The sequence below is a fragment of the Plectropomus leopardus genome, chromosome 1, assembly GCF_008729295.1.
Source record: "Plectropomus leopardus isolate mb chromosome 1, YSFRI_Pleo_2.0, whole genome shotgun sequence".
In the NCBI taxonomy this organism is placed as follows: domain Eukaryota; kingdom Metazoa; phylum Chordata; class Actinopteri; order Perciformes; family Serranidae; genus Plectropomus; species Plectropomus leopardus.
The window spans coordinates 39,804,049-39,832,042 of NC_056463.1; the positions used below are offsets into that span (position 1 = coordinate 39,804,049).

General features: G+C 41.1%; 1 protein-coding gene across 1 annotated transcript in view; it reads right to left on the minus strand.

Annotated features, from left to right (window-relative positions):
* iqgap1 (IQ motif containing GTPase activating protein 1) overlaps nucleotides 1-27,994 on the minus strand; it is an 84,458-nt gene that overhangs the window by 19,336 nt on the left and 37,128 nt on the right. Inside the window, exons 3-17 of the mRNA XM_042485164.1 lie at nucleotides 27,291-27,447; nucleotides 25,935-26,012; nucleotides 22,879-22,955; nucleotides 21,009-21,076; nucleotides 20,543-20,656; nucleotides 18,909-19,087; nucleotides 17,555-17,642; nucleotides 16,598-16,755; nucleotides 16,406-16,490; nucleotides 16,100-16,263; nucleotides 12,848-13,008; nucleotides 12,590-12,714; nucleotides 11,183-11,346; nucleotides 2,638-2,728; nucleotides 1,493-1,660 (exon numbers count right to left, since the gene is read on the minus strand). Of these exons, the coding sequence (XP_042341098.1) occupies nucleotides 1,493-1,660; nucleotides 2,638-2,728; nucleotides 11,183-11,346; nucleotides 12,590-12,714; nucleotides 12,848-13,008; nucleotides 16,100-16,263; nucleotides 16,406-16,490; nucleotides 16,598-16,755; nucleotides 17,555-17,642; nucleotides 18,909-19,087; nucleotides 20,543-20,656; nucleotides 21,009-21,076; nucleotides 22,879-22,955; nucleotides 25,935-26,012; nucleotides 27,291-27,447 (1,877 nt within the window). The remainder of the gene's footprint in view (nucleotides 1-1,492; nucleotides 1,661-2,637; nucleotides 2,729-11,182; nucleotides 11,347-12,589; nucleotides 12,715-12,847; nucleotides 13,009-16,099; nucleotides 16,264-16,405; nucleotides 16,491-16,597; nucleotides 16,756-17,554; nucleotides 17,643-18,908; nucleotides 19,088-20,542; nucleotides 20,657-21,008; nucleotides 21,077-22,878; nucleotides 22,956-25,934; nucleotides 26,013-27,290; nucleotides 27,448-27,994) is intronic.

The window sequence follows — 27,994 nt, forward strand, 5'->3', positions numbered from 1 at the left end:
ATGAGATTACAGAAAATTTATGACTGAAAAATATTCTATTAATTACTTCAAACAAAAATGATTATTTCTGAGTTAGGGTATAAATGCAAAACACAAACTATGCAATGGATACATTTCTGGACATTCACAATGTCCCCTGCTGTTAAAAAAACCCCAAACCCTTTCACTTGGGTCAGAGGTGGCTGTTGTGGAAATCATTTGTGGGTGATAAGTTGGGCTCACTCTTTGGCTCTTGAACTTGTTTGGGCAAGCAGGGTTTCAAATGCGCTTGTCAGTGTAGTTTGGCCGTGTAGTTGTCTTTATGGAGTAATGTGTGTAAGCGGGGCTGACCGGTGCTCCTGACTATGATGCCAGCTCACATGCTGCATCATGTTAGTTGTACTATTTGTGTAGTTCAACACCCTCTTGCAATATTTGCACAGTTTTTTTCTTCTCTTTCAATATCGCCCGTCACTGAGCCTCTACTTGGTCTTATTTATGTTGGTGAGCTGTCTCTAGTCGCAGACACGATGTAGCACATCAAGCGGGCAAAGTCAAAAGAAGATTACGCCCTCTGCTGTTCAAAAAGAGTATAGTGGTTCATTTTTTAACTCATCAATTTGAATCTCACATACTATTTATTGATTTTTAACTGCCTTGCAATGCATTAATACATCCCTACTCTGTAAATACAATCTCCAGAAAAAGAAAACAAGAAGAAAGAAAAGAGCAAAAAAAGAAAGAAAAGAAAAAAGCTAATGTCAGGTTATAATGAACTACACTACGGTCACCACAACGAGGCTGTTAAGTCATGTTCGACATGATGATGTTCTGTAATCTCATTTAACCACGTGTTAGCAACAGTTTTTTTTAGGACATGTCAAAGCTTCAAAGTTCACAGTGAGGTATTTAATGGTGCATTTTATGTTGTAGAAGAAAACATGAAAGTCTCTTCAGCTTGTGTTAACCACAGACCTCATTTTCAGTCTCCCACTGACTTGGAGACGAGGAAACCAGAGGTACTGAAATACTGATTCAGTTCTGGGTTTTAGGACTCTGTACTGGGGAACTTTACTGAAGTGGAGGCAGTGTCTAAAACATCACCAATAAAAGTTTCAAAACCAAAATCTTCACATCCAAACATCATAGTTATGGAATATGACCTGAAATCTAGGAGAAATTAACATCTCCAACCAAAATTACAGGTTTCCCTGATGAAAGAAATCCAACATGAGCTGATGTAAGCTTGTCTCTTTGTAATCAGAGTATTCAGATGGGTGTTAAGTCTGAGGTTTTTGCTCACAGAGATTACTGTCTCATACGTCATTATTTGAAACTTTTAGCCATGGTTAATATAAACATCCAACACTTAAACATTGAACATATATGACAGAAGATAATGAAAAGCATAATAGATCCCCTTTGAACAATACTGGACATTACATTCATCAGAATGGCAGATTACTGACAGGCAGAGTGACTCTCACTTTTTTGCCCTACATTTTCTCCTCACCTTTCTCCTTTTTGTTATCTTTGATCTTGGAAAGGTCATCCTGGTAGGTCTGGGCACACTCAGAGGTGACTCCGTACAGTCCTGTGCTGGGGTTCCGCAGAGCAGCCAGGGTCTGAGCTGGATCGCCACTGTCCACTGCCTCGTTGATGGCCTGAATGGACTGTGAGACTGCAGATACAAACACAGAACATCAGCCTTTGCTGCTCTTCACACTGGCCTACAGTGATGCAACACTATGAGTTTAAAAAAATTCAATATCAGTTTATGCGTACACCACATTTAGGGTATTTTCACTGTTTAACCTTCATGTCAGACAGTGATTTTCATCGGTAAAATGAAGCTGTTATACATCTGTCTTTGAAGCTAGAATCCATTGAGAAAAACAGTAGGCAGGTTTCCATTAACCCTCAAATTGTGCAAATGGAATTGCAAATATAAAATAGACCCAATGGAAACACATCATTTAAAAAAAAATCACATGACATAGTATTTTAGGCAATTCGGAAAAGACATATTTGGCAAAACTGCAATGGAAAGACCTTTTTGGCTTTTCTGGGTCACATGATGCTATGGCTCTGTGCTTGTTGGTAGGAACTTGCTTCCTCGAGCATTTTGGAGCAGGTGCTACAAGAGCTGTTATTGCATTGCATAACTCATCAAAACTTGAGTGGATCATCAGAAGTTTGAATCCACAATTCCTCTGTGAAATCGTGGACTATCACCTCCCAGAAATCCCTCATATGTGGCCGCTCCCACGTTAAAGGGGCTTGCCTTTCCATTATAAGAATATAAAGGAGTTCAAATGAGCTCAACCTTAAAGATCTACAGCAGGAAACTGCGACATCCACATTAATGCAACAGTAATATTCATCCAAACATAAAACAGAAAAACCATGATATGGACCATTTTGCTGCATGATGGGTACTTTTATATTAAGTACCTGAAGTAGACTGCATTTTACATACTGTACAAAGTGTGACCTGGTACCGCATTGTTTTTGTTCTGTTTGTTTTGTTTTTAGATATTCACAATTTGGGGCATGGCATCTTGCCCAAGGATACATCCACGTGGACTGAAGGAGCCAGAGACAGAACCACTATGTCCTGATCTATTGTCCTAACATTGTATGTGTGTATGCTCTTACAGTGTAAAGCTTCCTTTGTGTCCTGGTTGGCCCTCAGAATGGCATCCTGGATCTCATCCAGCCACAGCACAGCAGAGGGGTCCTGGGTCTCCTGAAAGGACACATGAAAACATGTTCAGAAACTAACAGTACACAAGCAAAGCGCGCTCACACACACAAACACACACACACACACACACACACACACACACACACACACACACAAACACACAAACACACAAACACACACACGCACACACACACACACACACACAAACACACACACACGCCTGTGATATGGGTTATGGTTGTGCTGATGCCGTGATCCCACTCAACGCCAACATCTACTACCATTATCATTAGTCATGCCTCCACTTTTAATACACACGTGACTGTTATTGCCATTTACATAAACCACAATACTTGCATATAACATTACATGCTATCATAAATTACATTTATTATTTTTATGTCTATTACAATTGTTGTATTTTATGTTGTTGTTATCATTATTGTTGCTGTGCATCTCTCCCCCTCTCCACCTCTCTTTCCTATGTATCATTTTGTCATCTACTGTAATTTAATTGTTTTTTATGACATCTATTGCACGTCTGTCCATCATGGAAGAGGGATCCGTCCTCAGTTGCTGTTCCTGAGGTTTCTACCAATATTTTCCCTGGTTCTAGGTTTTTTTTTTATTTTTTATTATTTTTGGGGGGCTTTTATTGCCTTTAATTGACAGGACAGTGTGAGCATGAAAGGGGGAGAGAGAAGGGGAGACATGCAGCAAAGGGCTGAGGCCAGAGTCAAACCTGCGGCCGCTGCGGCGAGGACACACAGCCTTTGTACATGGGGTGCCGCTCAATCCACTGAGCCACCAGGCGCCCCCTGCTCTAGGTTTTTGTTTTTTAGGGAGTTTTTCCTTTGAGTCAATGTGAGGGTCTAAAGACAGAGGGATGTTGTATGCTGTAAAGCCCTCTGAGGCAAACTGTGATTTGTGATAATGGGCTTTATAAATAAAACTGCCTTGACTTTACACACACACCCTCTCCTCTATGTGACTCTACTAGTCTTCGTTTTCTCCTCCAAATGATGGAACTTTCTGCTGAAGCTGGATTTTTTTTTATTGCAAAAAAATGGCGAACAGAGGAAGCCTATAACTCAAACATTTTTAAGTCCTGGACTTATTTACATTGTTATCCCTAATGTTTTCACATTCACCAGCCTTCATTAGGATGAAGACTTTCCCTGCCGCTGGCTGCAATAGAAATATTCAAATATTTAGCATGAATAGCGCATGAGAGGGCTGAGGTAATTAGCTAATTACTAGCCTTTTAGTTAATATAGCCGATTAAAAAGGACATACACCCTTCATCCTCTTCTGTCTCACGTCGACACATTTTTATTCTATGTAAAAAAAAAAATCAAAAGGAGTGGGTTGCCTGACGGCCTCCTTCACCGCTGGTGTCTACCAGCGGGTCCTTCGGTTGCCGCCATGACAGGCACCGACGACCCTCTGACCACAGCTTCTAGCAGCCACCTCCACAATGGAGGTTTTGAACAAGAACCACTCAGATTCCAGATGCACGAAAAGTTCCTGCGGAGGTGTGAGTTGAAGATCTCACGGACAGGGGCCTCCGTCAGACGTTCCCAGTTCACCCTCACTACACGCCTGGGTTTACCAGGTCTGTCCAGCAGCCTTCCCCGCCACCTGATCCAACTCACCACCAGGCGGTGATCAGTTGACAGCTCCGCTCTTCACCCAAGTGTTCAAGACATACGGCCGCAGATCAGATGATACGACTACAAAATCGATCTTTGGCCTTGAGAGCTCTGGTACCAAGTACACTTATAAAGATCCCTATGCTTGAACATGGTGTTTGTTATGGACAGTCCATGACTGGCACAGATGTCCAATAACAAAACACCACTCGGATTCAGATCGGGCAGGCCATTCCTCCCAATCACGCCCCTCCAGGTTTCTCCGTCATTGCCCACGTAAGTGTTGAAGGCCCCAGAATAACTATGGAGCCCCCAGTCGGCACTCTTTCCAGGGCACCGCCCAGAGACTCAAAGAATGCCCAGTGCTCTGAACTGACATTGGGTGTATATGCACACAAGACAGTCAGCGTGGAGGTGAGCCCAACTATATCTTGTTGGTACTGCTTAATCTCCCGCATCAGCTCCAGCTCTTCCCCACCTGAGCGGTAACGTTCCACGTCCGTAGAACCAGTTTGTGACGCTGAGGCCTGCGTACCAGACCACGATCCCTTTCCCTATGGGTGGTGCGCCCACAGGGTGATGGCTTCATGTGTTTTCTTTGGGCTGAGCCCGACCAGGCCTGATGGGCAAAGGCCCGGCCACCAGAGCCTTGCCAGCTCCCTCCCTCCCCAGGTCTGGCTCCAAGGGGGGGGGGGCCCTGGTGAGCCCATACCGGGCGAGGTACCCACATCCCAAGAACGCCGTTTCATCATGGTATTCTCTGAGCCGCTCTTAGTCTGGCCCCTCCCCTGGGATCACTTTGCCTTGGGAGACCCTGTCAGGGGCTAGTAGCCCTGGACAACACAGCTCCCGGGAGGGGCAGAGGCATGAAAACCAGTAAGGTGGCGATTTACGGAGGAGTTTTTCAGGAGTGGAACAATAAAAGGTCAAACTGTGTTAACTCAGCTTTGTTAACTTCCACAGCCAGTATTAAGATTACAACTCATCTTACAGTTGTGTTGTGTTCTGGTGTGTTTTCCTGCTACAGCTGGTTCCCTCTATGAGGGATTTCTGTTGTTGTGACTGAGAGACCTTTGCTCCTGTAGCAGCTGGAAATATGTAGACATGCTACCACAGCCACTACATTTGGGCAGTTGTCCATAAGGACAGAAAGATACAACATACCTAGAGGTGGAAAGCCACTAAGTACATTAACTTAAGTACTGTAGTACTATTTAAAGAATTATTTCACTGCTAAAAAGATGATCTTTAAACAGAACTTGGATGTTTAAGCAGTAGAAAGCTACAAACACTTTTGAAATTACTGCTATATGACCATTGCTGCATTTGCTTTTTCTCAAGAGGTAGAAAACCTACAACTCCCACAATGCACTGTGCAGCAGTGGACCAATAAAAGCTCTTGATGGTGGCTGATGTAATACAAACTCGTCTGTTTGATGAAATAGCAGATGGCTGGTAATAAGCAATCTCGTTTTAGAGTTAAATAATGAGATAAAGCATGTTTCTGAAAACATTTGAGATGAGAAATATGCAACTCAGTAACAGAATCTTGGATTACCATTACCTGTTCACAAACACTCGCTATTACAGCTAAACAGGGCACTAAAATATGATTTTAAAAAATATTTGAGGAGAGAATTTACCAGTGCAGTAACATTATCTTGCTTTATATTTAATCAGCACTACCTGGTTTACAGCTTTATCTGATTTCGGTCTAAGATCGAGGGTGTGAGAGAGAAAGAGAGAGAGAGAGAGAGAGAGAGAGAGACAGAGAGAGAGAGAGAGAGAGAGAAGAGGGGTGGGTCTGCCTCTTGGTCCACTTCCATAATCTTTGTGTCCGCAGTGGCGGGCAATATGAAAATAAAAAAAAATAAAACAAATCCCCTAAATTAACATTTTTACATATATTAAAATGATCAGAATGAGTCTAAAACCTGGAAATTAAAAAAAAAAAAAAAAGGGATAAAATGTCCAGAAAACTATGTATATAGAAATTATAACCATATATTTATAATTGTGTTACAGAAAGAAATGTATACATATATTTTTTCATATTTTTTTGCAAAAAAAATCACAGATAGATGTCTGAGTACAAATGAAGTTTAGAACAATGAAGTTTAGTTTTTCCTTTATGTCACTTATTTCTATTCTCCCAACATACTGACCACACCAAGACGTCCCCACTAAGTTCAGCTCTGTATCATTCTTGCTGTAGTTCTACCTGACTGCATCCAGATGGCGCACTCTGTCTCTGTATAAGGTGTGAGGCAGCTGTTTCTGCTGCTGCTTCTTTCTAGAGCTAAAACAGGCAACTCACTGGTTACAGCCTCCCCCACCACAAGTCCCACCCCTTTATATTGTGCCTCAGGGTAGAGGAGAGGAGGCGTGTCTGTGTGTGTGTGTGTGTGCGTGTGCGTGTGTGTGTATGTGTGTGTGATAGGTGATACCTGATCTTGAAGAGTTCTTATGCAAGGGAAGGGGAGCTGGCAGCTAACATCTGCAGCAGCTTGCAGCTGAACTCAGATGAGCTCCATCGTTATAGTAAACAGAGCCATAGCTGGCCCAGCACTGATGACTGTTTGTATGTTCGCACTTGGCAGCTGTAATTGCTATTTATTTGTGTGAGGGTGAGGAGTCCCTGCAGCTGGCAGGAGGCGCGAGGTGGGGTGTGGTGGCAGAGTGGGCGGGGGGGGCTGGGCGTACACGTTAAGAGCACATCATGGAAATAGAGGAAGTAAATGCTGAGGGGGTTGGGAAACTTCCTAAACTCTTCTACTGTGTATCTTTTTATTTTACATTTTGGAAACCATGACCTCATTCCTATGTCTATAAGAACATGAACATGGGAAGCTTAAGGACACACATGAAGGGGCATTTCTAGAATTTGAGATCATTGGGGGCTCTGTAGAAAGATTTTTTTAAAAAGGGAAAATAATTTGTAAACCCTCTAAATTTGATTTTTGAAAAACTTTTGGCAATTTTTATTTCCTTTCAAACTTTTTTTCTTTAAACATTTGTGGTGATTTTTGAAAACTTTTGGTGATTTTATTATTATTTATTTTTATTTTTTTCATTTTTTGGCAATTTCTTTTTCTTTAAAAGTTTTTCTTTTAAAGATTTTTTTCGTGATTTTTAAAGGGAACATACCTTCCAAACCCATGGCCAAACATAAAAACTACCAAAATTACCACATCCAGAAACTAAAAACAGAAATTATCATTGGATTTTCATATTTCTAACAGTCTTCAAATACATCACCTGGAACGAATCCTTCATGTATTTTCCCCAAGTCACTCAGAGAGGCTCAAGGAAAAATATTTGTAGCTTTGGGGTGGGACAAAACAAAACAAAACAAAACAAAACAAAAAAACAGCCACCCCCTTCACTGATAAATAAAGACCCTTAGAACCTTTTTTAATTTTTGAAACTATATATGTTTAGATCCAGAGCTATTTATAAAACAGTCAGGGCCAAAGCCTCGGACACCCAGGCTTAATGATGCCATTACACACATATATATAGATATAGAACAAAGCATGACTAGACTGTGGTGAACAGCTCTGATTGTCACAGTTACAGAGAGTGGTGATAACAATCTAAAGAGGCATACTGCAGCAGACTACCCTGGGCTCATTAGTCAGTAGAATCTGGGCAGGACATCCTGCTGTTAAGCTCAGGCATAGGTTGTCTTTGGCTGTGGGCTGAGGGCTGTCTGACTGTCTCACTCTGACTAACTGCTCTAACAGAGTTAATGAGGTGGCACCAAGAAGCCAGACACAAAGTGAACTGCAGGCCAAAAAAACTAGCTTTGGTGTCTACGTCTTCTCCAAAAAACAGCCCTCTGCAGCCTGACTACACCTCAGCCATGCGGCCCTTTCTCCTCAGTCCATCCCTCCTCCCATGATGCTTCACTCTCAGCTGGGGAACATCTCGTCGGCACTTTGAAACCCAACAGGAAGCTCACACTGCTCTGACTACTTCCTCAGCCTTTAGCTAATCGCCTCAAATGGCCACATCCTCCAATCACCAACCAGAGGATGGTGTGTGTGTGTGTGCGCCTGTTGGTCTGGCCCATTTAATATGGTGGTCAGCTTTCTGTCCTTTTATGGAAGCAAATGACTGAGGCCCGCCTTGTTATTTCCTATGCCTGTTAAATCTGCAGGAAAATAGTGTGCTTTCTTTTCCTCTCCTGTTTTTTTTTTTTTTTTGCTTGTTAGTTTTTTTCTGAAAGTGTGACGAGTTCCCACATGATGTATTCAAAGGTCTGGATGGAACTGATGGCTGTTCACTATTGAAACAGCGTGGGCAGAGGCCTGAGTATTTTAGAGATCAGCTTGATACCAGACTTCTTTTATCTGTATTTACATAGGATAAAAACAAACTCAGTACCAGACCTTGTTCTTAAAGTGACAGTTCACTCCAAAATCCAAGGAGGAACTATTTTCTTTCAATCTAACTACACCCACTAACATGTCATTGTGCAGAAGGAAATATGCATCTACTGCTAGTTCAACTAGCACCTCTGAGCTCGCTATTGTTACAGCCCAGCTCCCCAGGACGCCATTAATAGGTGGGTTTCCATTAACCCTAAAATTGCACAAAGTGAAACTGCAAATATAAAATACTCCTAATGAAAAGCCATATTTTGGAAAACTTCAATGAAAACACTTTTTTAAATCTTTTCTAGGTCACATGATGCTATGGCTCTTCAAAAGTTGAGCAGATCATCCGGAAGTTTTTAATTCACAATTACTCTGTGAAATAGTGGAGTATCACCTCCCAGAAATCCCTCAGATGTGGCTGCTCCCACGTATAAGGGGCTCGCCTTTCCATTATGGCTCCATAAATGACGGGTAGTGCGGTGGCTGCAATGAAAATAAAGTTGCCAATATTTTGAACATCCATCACTATGCTTCTTGGAATGTTTTTGCCAACGCAGCATTGGGTTTTATTGACATTTTGAAAATAACGCTTAAGTTTGGCGCAAATCTGTAATGGAAACCTGCACAATGTTAATATCTTACACTGTCAGGAGCGTGAGCCTCTTGTCCATGAGTAGTAGTAATAGTAAGTAATAACAGTAATAGTTCCTACATAAAACATGCCCGCAACAAGGTCTATGGATTATCTTGAGTAAACGGATCGTCTGAGAGACACACTGCTGTTGAGTTTTCCAAATGTATTTCTTTGGTGCTTTTAGCACCGCAAGCCGAGTGCCATCTAGTTCGATGATATTGGAGAGAAGGCAGACATCTCTATGGCTGATATCTCCAATACCTGACTCACACCAAATCTATTTAGACTGATAAATGCACTACTTGTGAGAGGAAAATTATAAATATTTTTATGTTTATTTTGGGGTGAACTGTCTCTTTAAGAAATCAAAAACAAAAAATTAATTTTTGAGTAATAACAGTTCCTTTGCACCTTTGCACTTTCAGTAATAAAAGCCATGCACAGCTTAAGCAGTCTGACCTTACCTAGACTCTCCTACCACAGGAAACCACCCCAAATGTGGTTGTCTTCCCGTGACATCATATGCAAATGTGCTTCACACGCACGCACGCACGCACGCACGCACGCACGCACGCACGCACGCACGCACGCACGCACGCACGCACGCACGCACGCACGCACGCACGCACGCACGCACACACACACACACACACACACACACACACACACCAGCTGGCCTCTCTTGAGCAAAGATAACACAGGCAAATGAGTCAGACAGAGCAGGATACTGATGATCTGCTTTCCAGAGACAAAGCTTGTGTTTGATGTGTGTCCTGTCCTCAGAGCTGCACAAGTGAAACCAAAGAGTGGTGATGAAAACAAAAAAGACAGCTGAAGAGACAGAGAGAGCAAGGATCTATAGAGAGAGAGAGGTCAGACATAGACAAACGACAGGAAGTGAGCAGGGGAAAGAAATGACTCCTACATGACATCAGCTGTCTGATGGTGTGGGGTTCTGATCCCTGAGTCACATGGAGACATCTGCACCCACACACCACAGTAATACATCTGTACAGCATTTGGGTTTTACAGTGGCTTAACATTTTACTTTTAAACTTTTTGGACTCTCAGGGTGATGGACGTCCAGATCTCTTAAACTTGTACATTTGAGAAGCAACCTGCCATACATCCATCCATACATACCACACAACTGCTCCTTGTAAACTGAACAGAGAGCATAAACATGACATTATAAAGTTTGTGGTTAGAGTAGGAGTGGCTGTTCACATGGTTCAAATCTTGACCCGGGTGTAAATGCTGATTGTATTCATTCCAATTGCATTATATTAGCAGGTGTTAACAGCTTTTTTGTACAGTAGGAATGAGACTTTAGAGAGGGAACAATCAGTGCATCCAGTGCTCCCCCTGCAGCTCATTTCAGCAAGAAACGGGCCTCTTTTCATCCTTACAGTGACTACATTTATTATTCCCCTTTCCCACCAAAATTAGCATGTGCACACAGGTTTTTCACACACGGGTAAACTTGCTAAATAAAGGCGATCACCTGCATTCCCATTGCCAGTGAACACACTGGTGCAGCACATGAGTCTGCCTTTCTGTCAGCTTTTATGTGTGTATCCCTGACAGTCTTCAACAGGATGTAACTGTAGCCCGCGTCTCTTTGCATAAGGCATTTGCATAATGCTCCCCTGAATACAAGTCACATACAGAGCAAATCAGAGAGGGAAAGACAGGGACACTGACAGCCAGCCAAAGTCAACCTTACATATGATCACCCAAATATTCTACATGCACATCTGCTGCTGTCAGAGAGGTGGCATCTGTGTGTGTATGTATGTCTGTTTGTGTGTTTGTGTGTGTGTCTTACGTGAGCCTTCTCTCTGCGGGCCTCCAGCAGTTTGTCATGGTAGTGCTGAGCCACAGATGGGTCCACGTCTGTGAGCTTGGCCGAGGGGTTCTGCAACATGGCCAGGGTCTTCATGGGATCCCCTTCATCCAGGGCCTCGTTGATCAGTCCGATGGCAGCTATGCCTGCACGCATATACACACAAACACACAGATAGGGTTGGGTACTTTACATCTGAACTGATTCTGGTACCTGTGATCGCTATCAGCAATAGCTTTTCTTTCAGTACTTTCTGAACACTATGCAGGGAAACACAATGTTCCTCTGCACTTTCCTAATAACACTGAGCTTATTTTTTGTCTGTCTGTTTGTGTGTGTGTGTGTGTGTGTGTGTGTGTGCATGTGCGTGTGTCTGCTCTTCTAGCAGTGATACTTGGCTATTACTAAAATAATAAAGAATAGAATACTAAATGTCAAAACTATTGTGGCAAAGCAGCACTGCAGCAATAGTTTTGGCTCAATGTGAAGCAGCTACAGTTCTGTTGCCAGCCTCTGAGCTTCATGGCTGGCTTCTCGGCTTCAGGGTGCTTACTCTCCCATATGAAGTTGAACCTGGCAGCTCTGCATAGCTCCATTATTTGCCTCAGAACACCACAGTTAGCTTCCAGACTTCAGACATCTGCATCTTGTCCAAACCCGGTGTTCTCAACCATACAGGCTCTCAGGTACCAAAATTTGGCACTGATATATTAAACATAAATCGGTACTCCATAGTACCGATGTAATGCAGTCGCTGCCTGTAAAAGTACCCTTAAAAGGAGCGGGATTGACAACCAGCGATTGGCTGAGTACAATTGTTGGGGTATCTGTTGTCATTATATTTTCACTAATTTAACAGTCTGCCTTCAAAAATGAGTGCGAGCTGCTGCACAGCGGGCAGAGAGATGACGGAGGAAAACAATGTGTCAGACTGGCATTGTTTTACAACTCTGGATTAAGGGTTTATATCAACCAAACAGGTTTGGCTATTGTTGGAACAGTGGAAGAACAAACAAATGCGGTTTTCGTGAATTACATTTTGTTTCTGACAAGTTTAAATGAAGTGTGTTTTCTGACATGTTAATGCACATACATGCATGAATATATCTGCAATCACCAGTAGTTGGGCTGATGGTGGTCGGTTGGAAAATTTCTACAAGTTGCCCAACTCTAATTCACTGTATACTATTTATACTATTTTTTTTTATATTTCCCATCTGTTGCTAGGCAGAATACCTGTTATCTGGTAACTATTTATAAACATTTTGTCTCTAAGATGTCATTTCGATCTGTGGTTGTCTGTTTAAACCCATGTGATGTTTGGAGTCAGTGTGTATGTGTCTCATTTCTCTCTCATGTGACTCGTGAGTGTAATTGAAAGTCAGTTACGTTCATGTTCCTCCTGCACGGACAGGTTGACTTGGTCGATGCAGGCTTGGATGTCGTTCCAGGTGAGATAGTCACAGCCCTCGTCCCTGGCTGCTGCCTTCAGACGCATCAGTTCATCCATGTACCTGAGGAGCACACGGGCACACATCAACAGCTGTTTAACAAACCCACTCCGACCATGTGCCACTGACCACTGCTGTGTGTGTGTGTGTGTGTGTGTGTGTGTGTGTGTGTGTGTGTGTGTGTGCGCGCGCTCACCTCTGTGCATATTCATCCTCCACATTACTGAGTCCAGTGACAGAGCTGGACAATTGTTTCCAGAGGGCAGCTCTGTCTCCGACATCCATTGCCTCGTTCATCAGCACCACTGATGACAGCATCTCCACGGCAACCAGCAGCTCAGGGTGGGACAGCGAGCCCTGCAGTACACAGGACAATAAATTTACCCCATCTGTCAAAGTGCCAATAAAGACTACCTGAGGCGAGCATTATGTTGATGGTGTCTCCATTTGTTGTTCCACATTCAAACTGGAGGAAACATGCCAGAGTCAGAACATCAGAAACAGAGTCTGAAGCAACCGTGTCAGTGATGAAGCTGCTGGGTATGAGAAATGCATGGTTTGAAAACAAGTTGTAAATGTTATGTACTGTATGCCTTACAGGCAGACTTTGTACGTTCTTTCTACAACTCAAGACTGAAAATTTTGGACACTTTGAGAAACATTAAAAAAAAAACAGAGGCAACTTAGACAGCAACTGTTAAAGTTTTGAAGGTGAAATTCTTTCCCATTCGGCGCTTCATAATGCACCACACATGTTCCATGGGAGACAGGTCTGGACTACAAGCAGGTCAGTCTAGTAGCTGCACTCTTTTACTGCAAACTCACACTGCTGGAACATGTGCAGAATGTGTCTCATTGTCTTGCTGGAATAAGCAGGCCTCCCTGAAAAAAACATTGTCTGGATGGCAGCATATGTTGCCCCAAAACATGTATGTTCCTTTCAGTATTCATGGTGCCTTCAAAGGTGTGAAGTTACCCATTATGCCATGGGCACTAAACCCCCCCCCCCCCACCCAAACAAAAATAGTGGCTTTGAACTATGAGCTGGTAACAATCTGGATGGTCCTTTTCCTCTTAAGCCCGTCTCTTCCAACAATAATTCTAAATGTGGACTCGTCAGACCACAGCATACTTTTCCACTTTGTCTGAACTTGAGTTTGGAGTATTCTTTATATATTCACGTCAGTGTTTAATGCACTGCACACTGAGGGGTCAAAGTTCATGGGGATTTAATGTTGGTTCTCAGCCTTGCCCCTTACGTAGGGGTGTGAATCTTTCAGTATTTCATGATTCGATTCAATTTTGATTCTTGGGGGTCACGATTCAATTCAGAATGGATTTTCGATTCAAAACGATTTCCGATTCAAAATCAATTCCCGATTCAAAATATAAGAGGTGTAATTTCAGGATCTACTCCAGTCTGTAATCTGAAGCCTGAAATTATGGAGGTTTTATTATGTACAAGCTTTTTTGTTGAAGAAAACCTTTCTACCAAGTGTTAGGAATCAGAAAGTGAAAAAATAAACATTGTAATTATTATAGTTTAAAAAATGGACACACTTTTCCAAGAAAAGTCCCATCGTTTTCCTCTCTGTGCTGCTGCAGAGGGCCACATCACACTCCTGACACTTCAGAGAGGGGCCTGATTCTCCTGCCTGCTCTGCCTGCAGTCAACACAGAGTTTACATCCATACGAGGCCCTGCTGCTTGTTAGACTGTCTCCTGATTTACCCTTGTCTCATTATTATTATTATTATAGGGGCTACCAGAGTTTATTCTAATGCACGAGGCGCTACCAATAACACAGAGCAATAGATACAGCAGGATTAGACCAATCACAGTGCAGTTTGCTCCAGATGACATGTGGCATAAGTAAGCGGATACAAAGTGCCGGATCGTCTTCCGATTGGACGACAAGACCAAAACAAACCTCTGACCTCTCTCCAAAGGAAACATTGAAAACCTATATGGCGTTAAGCATCGATGCTAATGTACTTTTATCATTGAAATATTGATAAAATATGGATGGAAGACACCCAATATTGGATCTTTAATTACGGATTTATTGAACAAGGTCCCATAAAAACACTCAAATTCACAGGCTGAATACTGAGGCTTCTAAAAGAGCTACAATGAATCGGAGTCATCCCTCTGCGCGGCACAGCCGTCAGCTTTCACTGGTGAAAAAAGCAAGGCAATCTGACAAATGGTCTCAAAATTATTAAGACTTTTCTGAATGATAAAAATTTTAGAAGGTTAAGAATAATAACCTAGTCTATAATCAATGTTTAGGATTTTTTAAACAATTCTGAATCATTAAAAACGAAAATAGAGATTCTTATGCGAATAAATTTTTCCCCGACCCCTACCCTTACATGCAGAGATTTCTCAGAATCTTTTGATGACATTATGGATTGCAGATGCTGAAATTCTAAATTCCTCGCAACTGTGCTTTGAGAAAACTTGTTTTGTGGGTTTTTAACAATTGAGCTTTCTCAGTCTTTCATCGCCCTGATCCCGACTTTTTGGGAATGTGCTGCAGGCATCAAATTTAGAATGTATATATATGAGTGTGTATTTCACAAAAAAAACAAGATTGTTTATCAGTTGTAACATTAAAGATCTTGTCTTTTCACTGTATTCAACCGAATGAAGGTAAAAAAAGATTTGCAAATCATTGCATTCAGTTTTTATCAATGTTTAACAGTGTCCAAACCTATTTAGGATTGGGGCTGTACTAATAATGCACTTGTCATGGGGAGTAAAGTGATACCCATTATTACCCATTATTTCAATTACTAATTAGTCTGTAAAATGTCATAAAACGATTATTAAAATCCCCATAAATAGTTACTAGAGCCAAGATGATGCCTTTACACTGCTTGTTTTGTTTTCTTCCAGTTAACAATCCAGATCCCAAATACATTCAATTTACTAAAAGATAAATAACAAATACAAACACACTCACACACACCCACCCACACACACACATTTTAAAAAGCTGGATTGCAGCAAATGTTTGGCATGTGTTGGACTCAGTTCCTGTTGAATGTCTTATTAATAAAATTAATAATTATTTCAGGAGAAAGTGAAGTGCATTTAACACAGTATGTGCATTATTGTTTGAAAAATTAGACCAGAAGTTGGTAAATTAGTATTTAAAATGGATGGGCCTCACCATTCACACATGTTAAACTCAAGAAAGAGGCGATATTTTCATATCACACCTGTAGCAGTGCAAACTGTACAAAGTGTATAAACTGTGCAAATGTCAGTGTGGTAAAGACTGATGATGAGGTTAGCAGTTTTCATTTTCACGTCAACTCGTTCTGTGATCATGTGACCTTAAAAAAACACGTTTTTTGTAAATGTTGATGTGATGGTGCAGGTGAGGGTTCTGCATCTGTCTGTGGATTTCACTTTGTTTCGTGGTTTCTTTGTCGGGTACCTCGGGGCTCTGCTGCTGCAGGCTGCTGAGCTCTCTCTGGTAGAGGTCTGCAGCACTGGGGTAGACCTCAGGCAGCTGAGCGTCGGGGTTCATTAGCTCCTCCACCGTCGTCTCCGGCACGCCCGCCCTGATGGCAGCGTTGATGCGTTCCACTGCCTTCAACACTGCACACACACACACATACACACACACACACACACACACACACACACACACACACACACAAGGGTAAACTATAAGAACAGATTCAGATGTAGAGGATCGGCAGAAAATGTGACATTATTTTTGGTAGAATGTATCTGTTACTTTTTAGGTAGCCTTCAGCAAACTCATTGGCCGCGTCCACTCCATTCTGCAGCTCATCTTTGGTCAGCGGCTCTCCTGGAGAGGCCTGATAAGGGAGAGATCAAGTTGAGACTCTACTGAGGAGACAGAGAAGCAGACTTTTCCCCTTTTTTTTAAATTAACGTACAGCTTTGTTTACACACTGATCCCTACCTGGTCCTTATTCTCTCGGTCAGCCTGCAGCTGTTTAAGGTACCAGCCTTTGTTCTGGGCCTGCAGGTTCTGGATGCCCATGGCTTTCAGGGCCTCATATAACTTGTCCTCGTCGCCACACAGCAGCGCCTGCTCAGCTGCACTCAGGGCGTTGCTCACTGTGGCAGAAAGGTTGACATTTCACTACTGCACCATGGGAACCAAGCCAATAATAAATGTGTGTGTGACTTAAGAGTTCGGATTCTCTGCCCATGCCCGATGCCACTCGACTTGAATCTGGTCAGGTTTCCGCCATTTTAGTGGTGTTTCTTAATTTCTTTTTTTTTTTTTTTAATTTAACTGGCAGTTCTCTTGAGTAAATGGCAGAATTTATTGAATCAAAACAGAATTAGAGGGATAGAGGGGTGGACTGTGACTGTCTGAGAGGAAAAATGAGAGCAATATAGTGAAGAACCTGGGGATAGAGAGAGGGATGGAAAACAAGTGAAAGAGAGAGACAGAGGGGTTGCAGGGTGACTTGATTGGCAGTGTTCACTTCTCCCTTCCCAGCAGTGGGAGAGACGTGCATAACATGCAGTGAAGAACGGTGATTATCATTTGCATATTGCATCATCATGGATCGCCGTGCGCAGTAGATGCACTGAGGGTTGAAGCCCTATCTGCTAAACCTGTCTTGCACAAGAAAACAGACCACTGGAATAAGGAAAAGAAGTAGGAGAAGTGGTCCCAGGAAACATATCAGCCCTTAGCTTGTCACAAATACTATAATATTTTAAAAACTACATAATATAGGCAAAAAAAAATCTTTAAGAGGAGAAATTTGGGTTTTTAATTGGGCTCGGGCCCAAATCTGCTGCCGTGGGTTGGGCTCAGGGTGCGCTTGGACGGACACTTTGTGGGTTAATGTAGGGCCTGGTCTGATTTTTTGGGCCTGATGAGAGCTCTAATGTGACTTACCGTTGACCTTGTTGACATTGCCCTGGATTTCAGCCTGCGTGAGAAGCTCATCATAGATATCTCTCTCTGCGTCAGCATTCTCCATTTGCTGTTGTGGTAGAGTGAAAAAAAAAATGTGGCCAACAGCAAGAAAAATATAATAGTACTGAAAATGAGCACTATTTATCATCACAAAACCATCTCATCATCACCATGTCATCACCCTATTATCATCATATCATTATGTTATCACCCTATTATCATCATATCATCACCCTGTCATCACCCTTTTTTCATCATATCATCACCCTGTCATCACCCTATTTTCATCATATCACCACCCTGTCATCACCATATCATCATATCATTATGTCATTACCCATTCATCACCCTGTCATCATGCTATCATCACCATATCATAACTCTATCATCATCATATCATAACTATATCATCATCATATTATCACTATATCATCATCATCATCATCCTATCACCATCACCATCATCATATTATCACTATATCATCATCATCATCATCCTATCACCATCATCATCATCATTATATCATCAACCTATAACACTATCATCATCATATCATCACCCTATCATCATTATTTAATTGTCATTACTTTTTCATCACCCTGTCATCATGCTATTATCATCATCATCATCATCATCATCATCATCATCATCATTATATCATCACCCTATTATCACTCCAATTATAACTCCAATTATAACTCCATCATCATTATAATATCATCACCCTATCATCACCCTATCATCATCATATTATCACTCATTCATCACCTTATCGTCACCCTTTCATCATCATATCGTCACCCTATCATCATATCATCACCCTATTATTACCGTATCATAATCATGTCCTTCCTGCAGGATGCCACAGTAGATGGATTTCTTTCCAGCGGGGACTGCTGTTCTTGTTTTGATTTTTGGGAACATGTAAATTATTTATTACCTTAGCTTTTAGCAAAACAAACTTGTCACATGTTAATGCATTATGTATCACCCTTCTAAATTTATTTCTCACAGTGAGACATTGCCGGCAGGTCTGTCAACAAGATGATTTGTGTGATTTGACTGGTGTCTCTGTCCCCAGCAGTTCCTCACTGGTTTGTTTGGCGTCAGCTTTTCATTCTGTCTCATGCTAAAATTTTCTTCTGCTTCAGGCTATATACTCGATTACTTCCTAATCAAAAAGTGGACGATGGCTTGGCCCATTTCTAATTATAAGGACATTTTATGGTCTCTCAGGAATATTGTGCCCCAGGCAACCATTAATCTCTCTGAAACCCGTGCACAGCACACTGCACACAACATCTGTGATCGCTAAGGTTAGGAACTCCATACCCGTTTGCGTGAGTTGGCCACCTTCTCTCCCTTGGCCTGGTACAGTGTGTCATGGTACTGGCGAGCAGAACTGGGGTCCAGGTTGACCAGCATGGCATTGGGGTTCTGCATGGCAGCCACTGTGCCCTCCGGTACACCGTGGTCGATGGCCTCGTTGATGGCGATGACAGCAGCATGTACTGAGTATGGTGGAGGAGACGGTGAGATGTATATGACTTTTTTGTGTGGTTCATCTTACATTATTGATAGATGATGTTAAACAAAAAATGTCAAGACAATTAACAAACACTTGAAGTGACCTCACACTGGCTGTGCCACCTGTTCTTTATAGACAGCAGCCTTCACTGTGATGTGTAGTCCCATTTAGAGCATTGATTATCTGGATTTGGCAATTTTGAAAAGTTTCAATCTGGATCAGGGTGATCCAATCCTTTTGCTTTGTACATTGGTACAAAAGTAAGTTGGATTATTGGATCCTGAAGCTAAATATTAGATTTCCAAATCCAGATCATTCTGATCAAGATTACATTTCTGAACACCTGGGTCCAGTTGTTCAGCTATTTCATCTGGGTTCAAATGAGACTTTTTAATATAAAAGTTAAAATGAAAGTAACCACTGTATCTTGAAGATTTTCATTTAAATTATCGTCTGTTAAGTCACTATCAGCGAATGAGTTAACACAATGGTAACTGAGCCTCAGGTCAACAGATGAAAGCCTGTGCATTTACAGTATTTGGAACTGGACTTCTGATTATACCAGTAAATAAATCCATGGCTTATTTCCATGGGAGCCACCAAAGAGAACCAAACAGAGGTTTTTGTTATTGTAACTTAAAATAATTTTTGTTTACTACCGACAGCTATTTGTGGAATTTTTTTATGGGGACAAAATACTTTATTTTATTTTTTTTAATTCATATTACTAAAAGGCTTAATAGGTAGTCTAATGTCTGCTTTATCTACGTTATCACTGACACTGTCAAACAAATCAAGTACTAGGTATAAAATATATATACTGTATATATATTTGATTAGATCGATGTGAAGTTTTATGTCATTTTGTCCCTGAAATCCACCCTGAATCCAGTCTTCTGCCGGGATCAGGATAATCCTGATTTTTTTGGATCAAAGGTATCTCAGTCCTGCTAAAAAGTTGCACACACAGTGAACAAAACAAACTGAAGGTTCAATCCAGATCAAAAACAAGACTAGATTACAGGATCTAATCTGATTTCAGAATCCTTTTTTTCTCTTGAACAGCCCATTTTCTTCAATTTTTTTAAAAAAAGATTATTTTTGGGGCATTTTCCCTTTATTTACAGTGTGAGGGAGACAGGAAAGCTGGAGGAGAGAAGGAGTTATAACACACAGCACAGGGCCACAGGCCAGACTTGGACCCGGACCGCCGCAGAGGCCTCAGGCACATGGGGCACACGGGGCACACACCCAGTGAGCTAGAGGTCGCCCCACAACCTATTTTCAAAATCCGATAACTGAAATCCCATCAGATTACTTTTGGACAGCTGGGCCCTGGGCCATAAAGATCTGGAAGATTTGGGTCTACTTTAATATGAAAGCACAAATTTACATATGAGATCCTGCCCCCTCCCCGTGACATCTGAGCCCCTCTTACATGCAGCTTCATCCACTGAGAGCTCATTGGCCAGGATCCCTCCAATCTTGCTAAAGGCGGGCATCTGGATTCCATACTTCTCAAGCTCACTCTTCATGTTGTTAATCTCCTCCTCTGGGGGAGAACACAGAGCAGAGGGGACACATGAACAAACATAAGCAGACGGGAGTCTGGGTTAGAGATGGGACAGACACACTGTTGCCTGACTCATGTGATAATCCCATCCGTGACTGGAACTCTAACATCTCACAATCACTTCTTCCCTTCCAGCAGCTCTTCCACAGTGAGGCAAGCTGGGGAAAAAAAGCTTGGTAACCCAACCTTTCAGTGCTGAAGACTCATTCAACACATTTTAAACTTCTTGGTCACTTTGGAAATGTGGAAAGCTCTGGATTTAAGATGACATAACTGGGTCAACAGGGACACAATGGGGAAAACAGATGCACACACTTGTGTTAATGCTTACCAGTGAAATCCACTTTTCCATACAGATCCTGGATCTGAGGGGCCAGTCCGAGCTTGAACAGGTACAGGCTGGGACAGAGGACAGAAAAAACAATGAAGAGTAGGCAGTGGCAGAGCTGAAAGGTCACACAAGAACAGAGACATCAAAGAAACAAGTTCACTTCAACAGGATTCCCACACATTTTTACCAATACATTTCCAGGACTTTTCCAGGACTTTAAGACAAATTTCAAAGACCACACATTCTCTAAAACAACCATCGACACGCCTTATCTCTTCTTTTTTATTACTATATAATTGCTTTTTTAAATATATATTATATGAAAAAAATAATGAATTCAGAGCAGGATTGGAACTGAATACTTGAATTAACTTGGGGACTGTTTGTTATTTATGAGGGGAGGGGATGGTGCAAAAAGGGGGAAGGAAGTCAAATAATCTTTTAAGCACTGGGGAGGGAACAAAAAAAGGCTGTGTGGAAGGCATGTTTTCTTTGAAATAAAATTGTTTAAAATTTTTGGTAATTTTTAAAGAAAACATGCCAAACAAGCCATGGGCCACAAGTTTGGAAGGCAAGTTTTCTTTAAAAATAATAGACAAAATACACCATTTAACACAGACAGAAAGTGGATGACTGAGGCAAAAATCTTTTCTTCTTTAATTTTTTTTCCTCTAAAAATTTTTCCACATTTTTTTTTCTTAAAATTTTTTTGGTGACCTTTCGAAGAAAACATGCTTTCCACACCTGCGGGCCCACCAAAATAAAGATTGGCAAAATCAGAACATTTATTATAGCCAGAAACTGTAAAAACTGAAACTATCATTGGATTTTCAGATTTACGACAGTCCTTGAACACATCATCTGGGATAAACACTGCTTGGATTTTATCTGAGTCAGTCAGGGAGGCTCGAGAAAAAATATTTATAGTGTTGAGGAGAGTCAAAAAAAAACAGCCATCCCCCTCCTCTTTGACAAATAACGACATGTCCCTTAGGCCTATTCTTAGATCTGGAGCTATTTATGAGATATTCGGGGCTGAAGCTTCGGACACCCAGGCCTAGTGATGCCACTGTACATGGATATGGACAAAAGGCAACAAAGTTCAATTCAGATTGAATAGAGTGAAGAAGAGAAAGGCAGAGGAAAAGTGATCCAGTCTAGCTTGTGATGGCAGAGTCAAACAGACCATCATGTCTTGACCCGAATACCATAACTCATGTGAAATATGCCTCTGCAGCGCTGACTGGCTTCCAGACTCCTAAGGGCCCTGCATCCATTTTACCTGAGGTGGAACGCCCTATTAAAAGTAACCTCTGTCTAGCGTTTACCACTGAATGGCTCTCTGCTGAAAAACTACTCTGTTCACCTCATAAAAACGTCACAGGCTTGAAACACGCTAACACCACAAATGTGTGCAGACCACAGGGAATACACAGCTTGTCAAGTGAGTTGTGTGATCACACACAATCCAATGAAAGAGGAATTCAGATGATTTCTGTAACACTCAGTCTTATTTTTTTTTAACAGAAGAGCATTAGGGCCAGGCATAAGAACTGCAGTACGATAATAGAGTCCAGACATGCAAAATGAAACAGATGGTTGTGGGGAGATGATGGCTGATGATGGACCTGTTTGAAATACAGTGGATATGTTGTATCACGAGACATCTGACGGAACAGAGAGGTAACTTTATTCTCATTATGCAAAATAAAATAAAATCCTCATTTTTCCCCTTATGCATGACCCCACCACCCTTCCATATTTTATTGACCCCAACAAAGTGTTTTTGTGGTTTTCTATGCTGCAGAGCGGCACAGCCCAAGGGCCTGGCTTTACACACAGACACAGAGACAAAGACAAAGACAGTTACCTGAGTGCATGTATACAGTAGATGCAGCGTGGCATGTTCTTTCTGTCATAGATGTCTGTAGTTTCAGGGTAGAAGATCTGAGACACAGACAGGGACAATGAGTCAATGTGAGCAGTACATTGAGCAGCTCCATGATAGCATGTTAGCGTGTCGCAGCATGTATGCAGCAGTGATTCAGGGAGCAGCACTAAAAGAGGATTACACAATGTAAATGTGCAATCACATGCCCTCACATTGTCTCTGTGGCAACACTGAATTGAAAGTTTTGAAGGGAGCTTCTTGCAATAGATTTTCTCCTGAAGCTGCATGTTGCTGAGTTTCCACAGAGTTAACACGGTGCGAAGTTTGCAGAGAAGCCCTTTTACTACAATAAAGTTCACTATACTTATATTATAAAGTTCACTAACAACAAAGTAATGTTCACTTCTTCTATGCTTCTTTTTCATTTAAAGGACCATTTCAACCAACTAACTGCAAAACACAGTTTGTAGATCTAGTGATGTTTCTTCTCTCCACTGAGTTCATGTCACCACAGTTTCTGCTTACATGGGCTGGACAGTATGAACAGTGCTCCCACAACTGGATTTATTTGTGGCAGCCTGCCACATCTGCCGCCACAAATAGATTTTCTATTTTTGGAGCTGGACTTTTCATGAGGAGTGCTGTTGAAATATATTTATTGTTCAGTCATTCATGCGTGTGTGTATTCTGGGCACAGACGAGTGTATTCTGGGCACAGATGGAGCAGCAGAATATCAGGTGCAATGAAAGTGAAACTGCTCCTAAAATTGCTCCACCTGTGCTTAGAGAGGGAACACACAATGATACAAATGGACACAAATGCACTTTGAAGAAAAAAAAAAGCTACTGCAACACATACACTCTCAATCTGTGGAAAACACTGGTGTTTGTGACCAAACGACCAGATGCATGATTCATTTTTACAACATCCATGTCCAGTGTTTTTGCACGTTTCAGGTTGGATTTTTCAACATGGTTCATAAAGCTCATAGTGAAATGCATGCTGCCAACTTAGATCTGAAATACTGAAGTTTTTTTGATTGCACTGCAACAGCAGTTTTCAAAGCATTTATTAATCACAACTACATCATCATGCGACAACCTATGAGATCCCCAGCTAAATTTCTCTAAAAGTCTCTTTTAGTAGGTTTTCACACTGTGCTGAAATGAGACATTATACAACCAGATATTATGCTTTGAATAATATTTAGCTTTAATGGGCCTCTTGCAGCAACATTCCAATAAAATTATATTATATTTATCTTAATGTATGCTCAAACACAGGTAACACCCTCTAACTACTATATAAGGGCTGGTGTGGAGCTGTGTGCAAATACATGCCCATGAATTGGAGACATGCTGTCACATGTTCTGCAGCAGGGAAACTGACTTACTATTAAACAAATTTAAACAAAGTAAACTTTATTTTCCAAAGCATCAGTACTAGTGTTACAATAAAAAATAAATGAAAAGTAAAGAAATGGCAAAACATTTGTGATGCTGTAAATGCCAAATCAGCAGCAGTGGTGGAGGAAGTATTTAGATCTTAAGGAAAAGTACTAAAACACACTGTTACTAGTAAAGTCCTGCATTGAAAATGTTACTTAAAGTGATAGTTTGGGATTTTGGAAGTGGGGCTGGATGAGATATTCATCACATATAGTAGATGGAGGTCGGCGCGCTGTGGTGTGGTGTTGTTTGTTGTTGGTAAATCAGACTTTGGCTGTGTCACTTTGATCTCTTCACTTCACAACATAGTCAGTAGTTACTTTGCAGTGTAGTCTAGTATTATTGTGGTCTTGTACTGTACTGAATGCCCCCCCCCCAAAAAGTTTTAATATCAACCTCCCTCCATAGCAGGGTAATGATAAGTTTTGGGTGTGAGTCCCATCTGTTTTCGTAAAGAGAGAGCTCTTTGACATACCACTACTGTTTGTAATACACTGACTATACTTAAGAATCTCATACAGCTCCACTTCTAAAATCCCAAACTATTTCTTTAAATAAAAAAATGCAAGTACAGCCAGGAAAATATGTTTAAGTGAATGTACTCAGTGCAGAAACATTTAAATGAATTCAATCAAAATTAGCTAACTAATTCAAATAAAAAGCACAGACTCCTCATATTCCAGAAGCTGTAACCATGAAATGATTTGCATGGAAAATATTTTAAACAACCATTAAAATAGTGTCCAATTAATTTCTAAACAATCATAAAATCATTTCAGCTGCAAAGTAACTAGTCACTGAAGTTATTAAAAAATGTAGTGGGGTAAAAGGAACAATACTTCTGTCTGAAGAGTGGTGGAGCAGAAGAAGAAAGTCGCATGAGACTAAATACTCAAGTAAAGTGAAAGTACCTCACATTTGTACTTTTTATAGTACTTGAGTAAATGACTTAATTACATTCTCCACTGCAGACATCCAGTCCACACACATAATAACTGAAATGTAATTGGGATCAATGGACAACATATTTCTTTAGCCCACAAATTTAATAATCCAACCATTATAATGATAAAAAAATAAAATTCATGCATTTTTTATGGTCCTCAGATTTAAACTTATATTACCCCATGTTGGACAAACAGTTTGTGGCCTGTAAAAACGAGATGGTTTTCTCTTCTCTCGGTAAGAGTGCTCTGGACCGTTTACAAAATTTTCTCTTAAGAGAGGAGCAAAACTAAGAAAACATTTGTGAATCCCAGGAGACAACAAAACAAGAACAAATTGTGGATTCGAACAAACATCAGAGAAACATTGTTTCTTATATTGCTTCTTGCCGGAGACCTAATGCTACATAAACTTTGTATTTGCAATTAGTGACCTAAATTACCCAAATCTGTATCACACAGATTTAGACGCCAGGAGAACAGAAAACAAAATACTGAACAAACCAATAAACACAAGAACTTTAGAGGAAAATATTTCTAAAGAGGAAAGAGAATTTTCATTGGAGGTTTTACTACAGGGTGTAGGAGGAGGTCCTGGCTGAGGCTTAGTGTTGATCAGAATAAAGTCTGAGTCATGCTCACCTTTGGCAGCCCCTTCTCTGCCATGGCGTTGAGCCACTGGATGACATTGTCTGTGTGTCTGAAATGGAGACCGGTCGCCTGTAAAAGAGAAAGCAAACATCAGGACACAACAAACATGTTGTTCAGCCACAAAGACTCCAGCCTCACTCACACTGACAACAGGAGCTGTAAACTGAGGCCCCATTTGTCTCCTGCTCCAGTCAGGTCCCAGCACAAAGCAGGGGAACACACATTGTCACACTGGACTCAACACCTTACCTCGTCAGGGAAGACTCCAGTGGGATTTGTAGAGCTACAAATATCTCAGGATAGAAGATTGAGTAGTGGACTAACAACAACACACAGCTTCCAAAGCTAAGTTGCCTTTTGGCTTCAAAACACTTTTTTTATAATGTTTAAACTCTTCGGAGCAGTTGATCGATATTTCCTGCTTTTACGAAGCTATAAAAAATGACAGCATCATGAACATTCCCAGACATGAGTTGATTGAAGTAGAGCTGCAGAGGAGCACTCTGTTTGATAGGGTGAGCTATCACTTTAACCCTTTGCAACCTGAGCAAATTAGCTTGATTTCATTCAAAAACATGAACAAAGGTAATGAGCAACTTCATAAGAAATTACTCGAAATTTAGCAAGAAATATGTACAATGTTAGAAAATAACCTGGAAAAAAAGTGCAAAATAAAATTAATATTCTCTCTGTAACTTCAAATATATATAAAAATATATAGTAATCAGAACTCTAGTTTTATGGACATTTTCCTCCAATGTTGCATTTTGTTACATCATGTCTTTTTAATATTATTTATTCTTGTTGGAATTATTGTGATTTGATCTTTATTGTTTTGCAGTAACAGTTTTGGCCTGCTAATGGAAGAATCAACAGGACTGCAGGTTTTAAAACATACATCACTTGGACACAGAAACGCATAAATGAGCACAGCTCATTGGGAATGTCCTGATCCTGTTTTTTGGCCCATGACCCTGATCCAAGTGACTAAATATGGAGTCTGCCGGTACCCAGTCCTGATCTGACACTTCCATTTTACAAGATATAACAGCTGCACACTACACACTTTAAGTAGGCTGTTTTAAAGTTATTAAAATCAATCCAATGTACAGCCTCTGTTTGATAAAATGAATACATAAATAGCTCTGCAATGCATTAGCCTACTATTATTGATAATATAATATAATAATATAATAATAATAATAACAATAATAATAATAATAACAAATTATTGCTATCAATTTGCTGCTGCAGAGCAGACCTTTCCCTCAAACTACACATACACATTGCAAACATCAGTCTTATTAACAAAGAGAAACAAGACAACAGCTTTCATTAAACCGTCACCTTGTAACGCGTCTGCTCGCGGTCGTAGATCTTCTTGAGGGAGACGGTTTTCGGGGCAAAGAAGTTGCCCAGTTTGGCCAGATAGACGCCGTTCCTCAGCCCTTCCTCTAGCTCTGTGGTGGGAGGCAACTCCTCATCCAGACAGGCCTCCATCCACCTGCAATGAGAGAAATGCATCACACACATCACACATGGCAGGAAACACAAAGAGGAAATGTACATTCAGACTTTAATATACAGCCTGGGCTGTTTTTAAGAACTTCTACTATTTCCTTCTCCGCAAAGACACGAGACAATAAAGACAGCACTTCAAAGGGGTTTAATTAAGGCTGTCCTGGCACTCTGAAATAGAAAACAATTTTCAATTAAAAATGAATACCCACCCAATTAACAAATACCCATATATCCAGATATTTGGGTCCAGCCCTACTATATATATTTGATAGTATCTGCTGAAAGACACTGCAGAGACTCACATAAGTGTAGCATGCAGTCTTATAAGCTGTAGGAATGTTAAAACAGTGTATGAGACTGTAAAGATGGTTTTGATTGCATTATAATACCAATTCCATGAGGAGTACAGAGGAGCTAATGGTAGGCAACTGGACTGGCTTGAGTGTGACCTCACATTAAAGATGCAAAAAGAGCTCCAAAAGTTCAGAAGTGAAGACGCCTCTTGGATGAGAGGTGAAACATCTTCATGC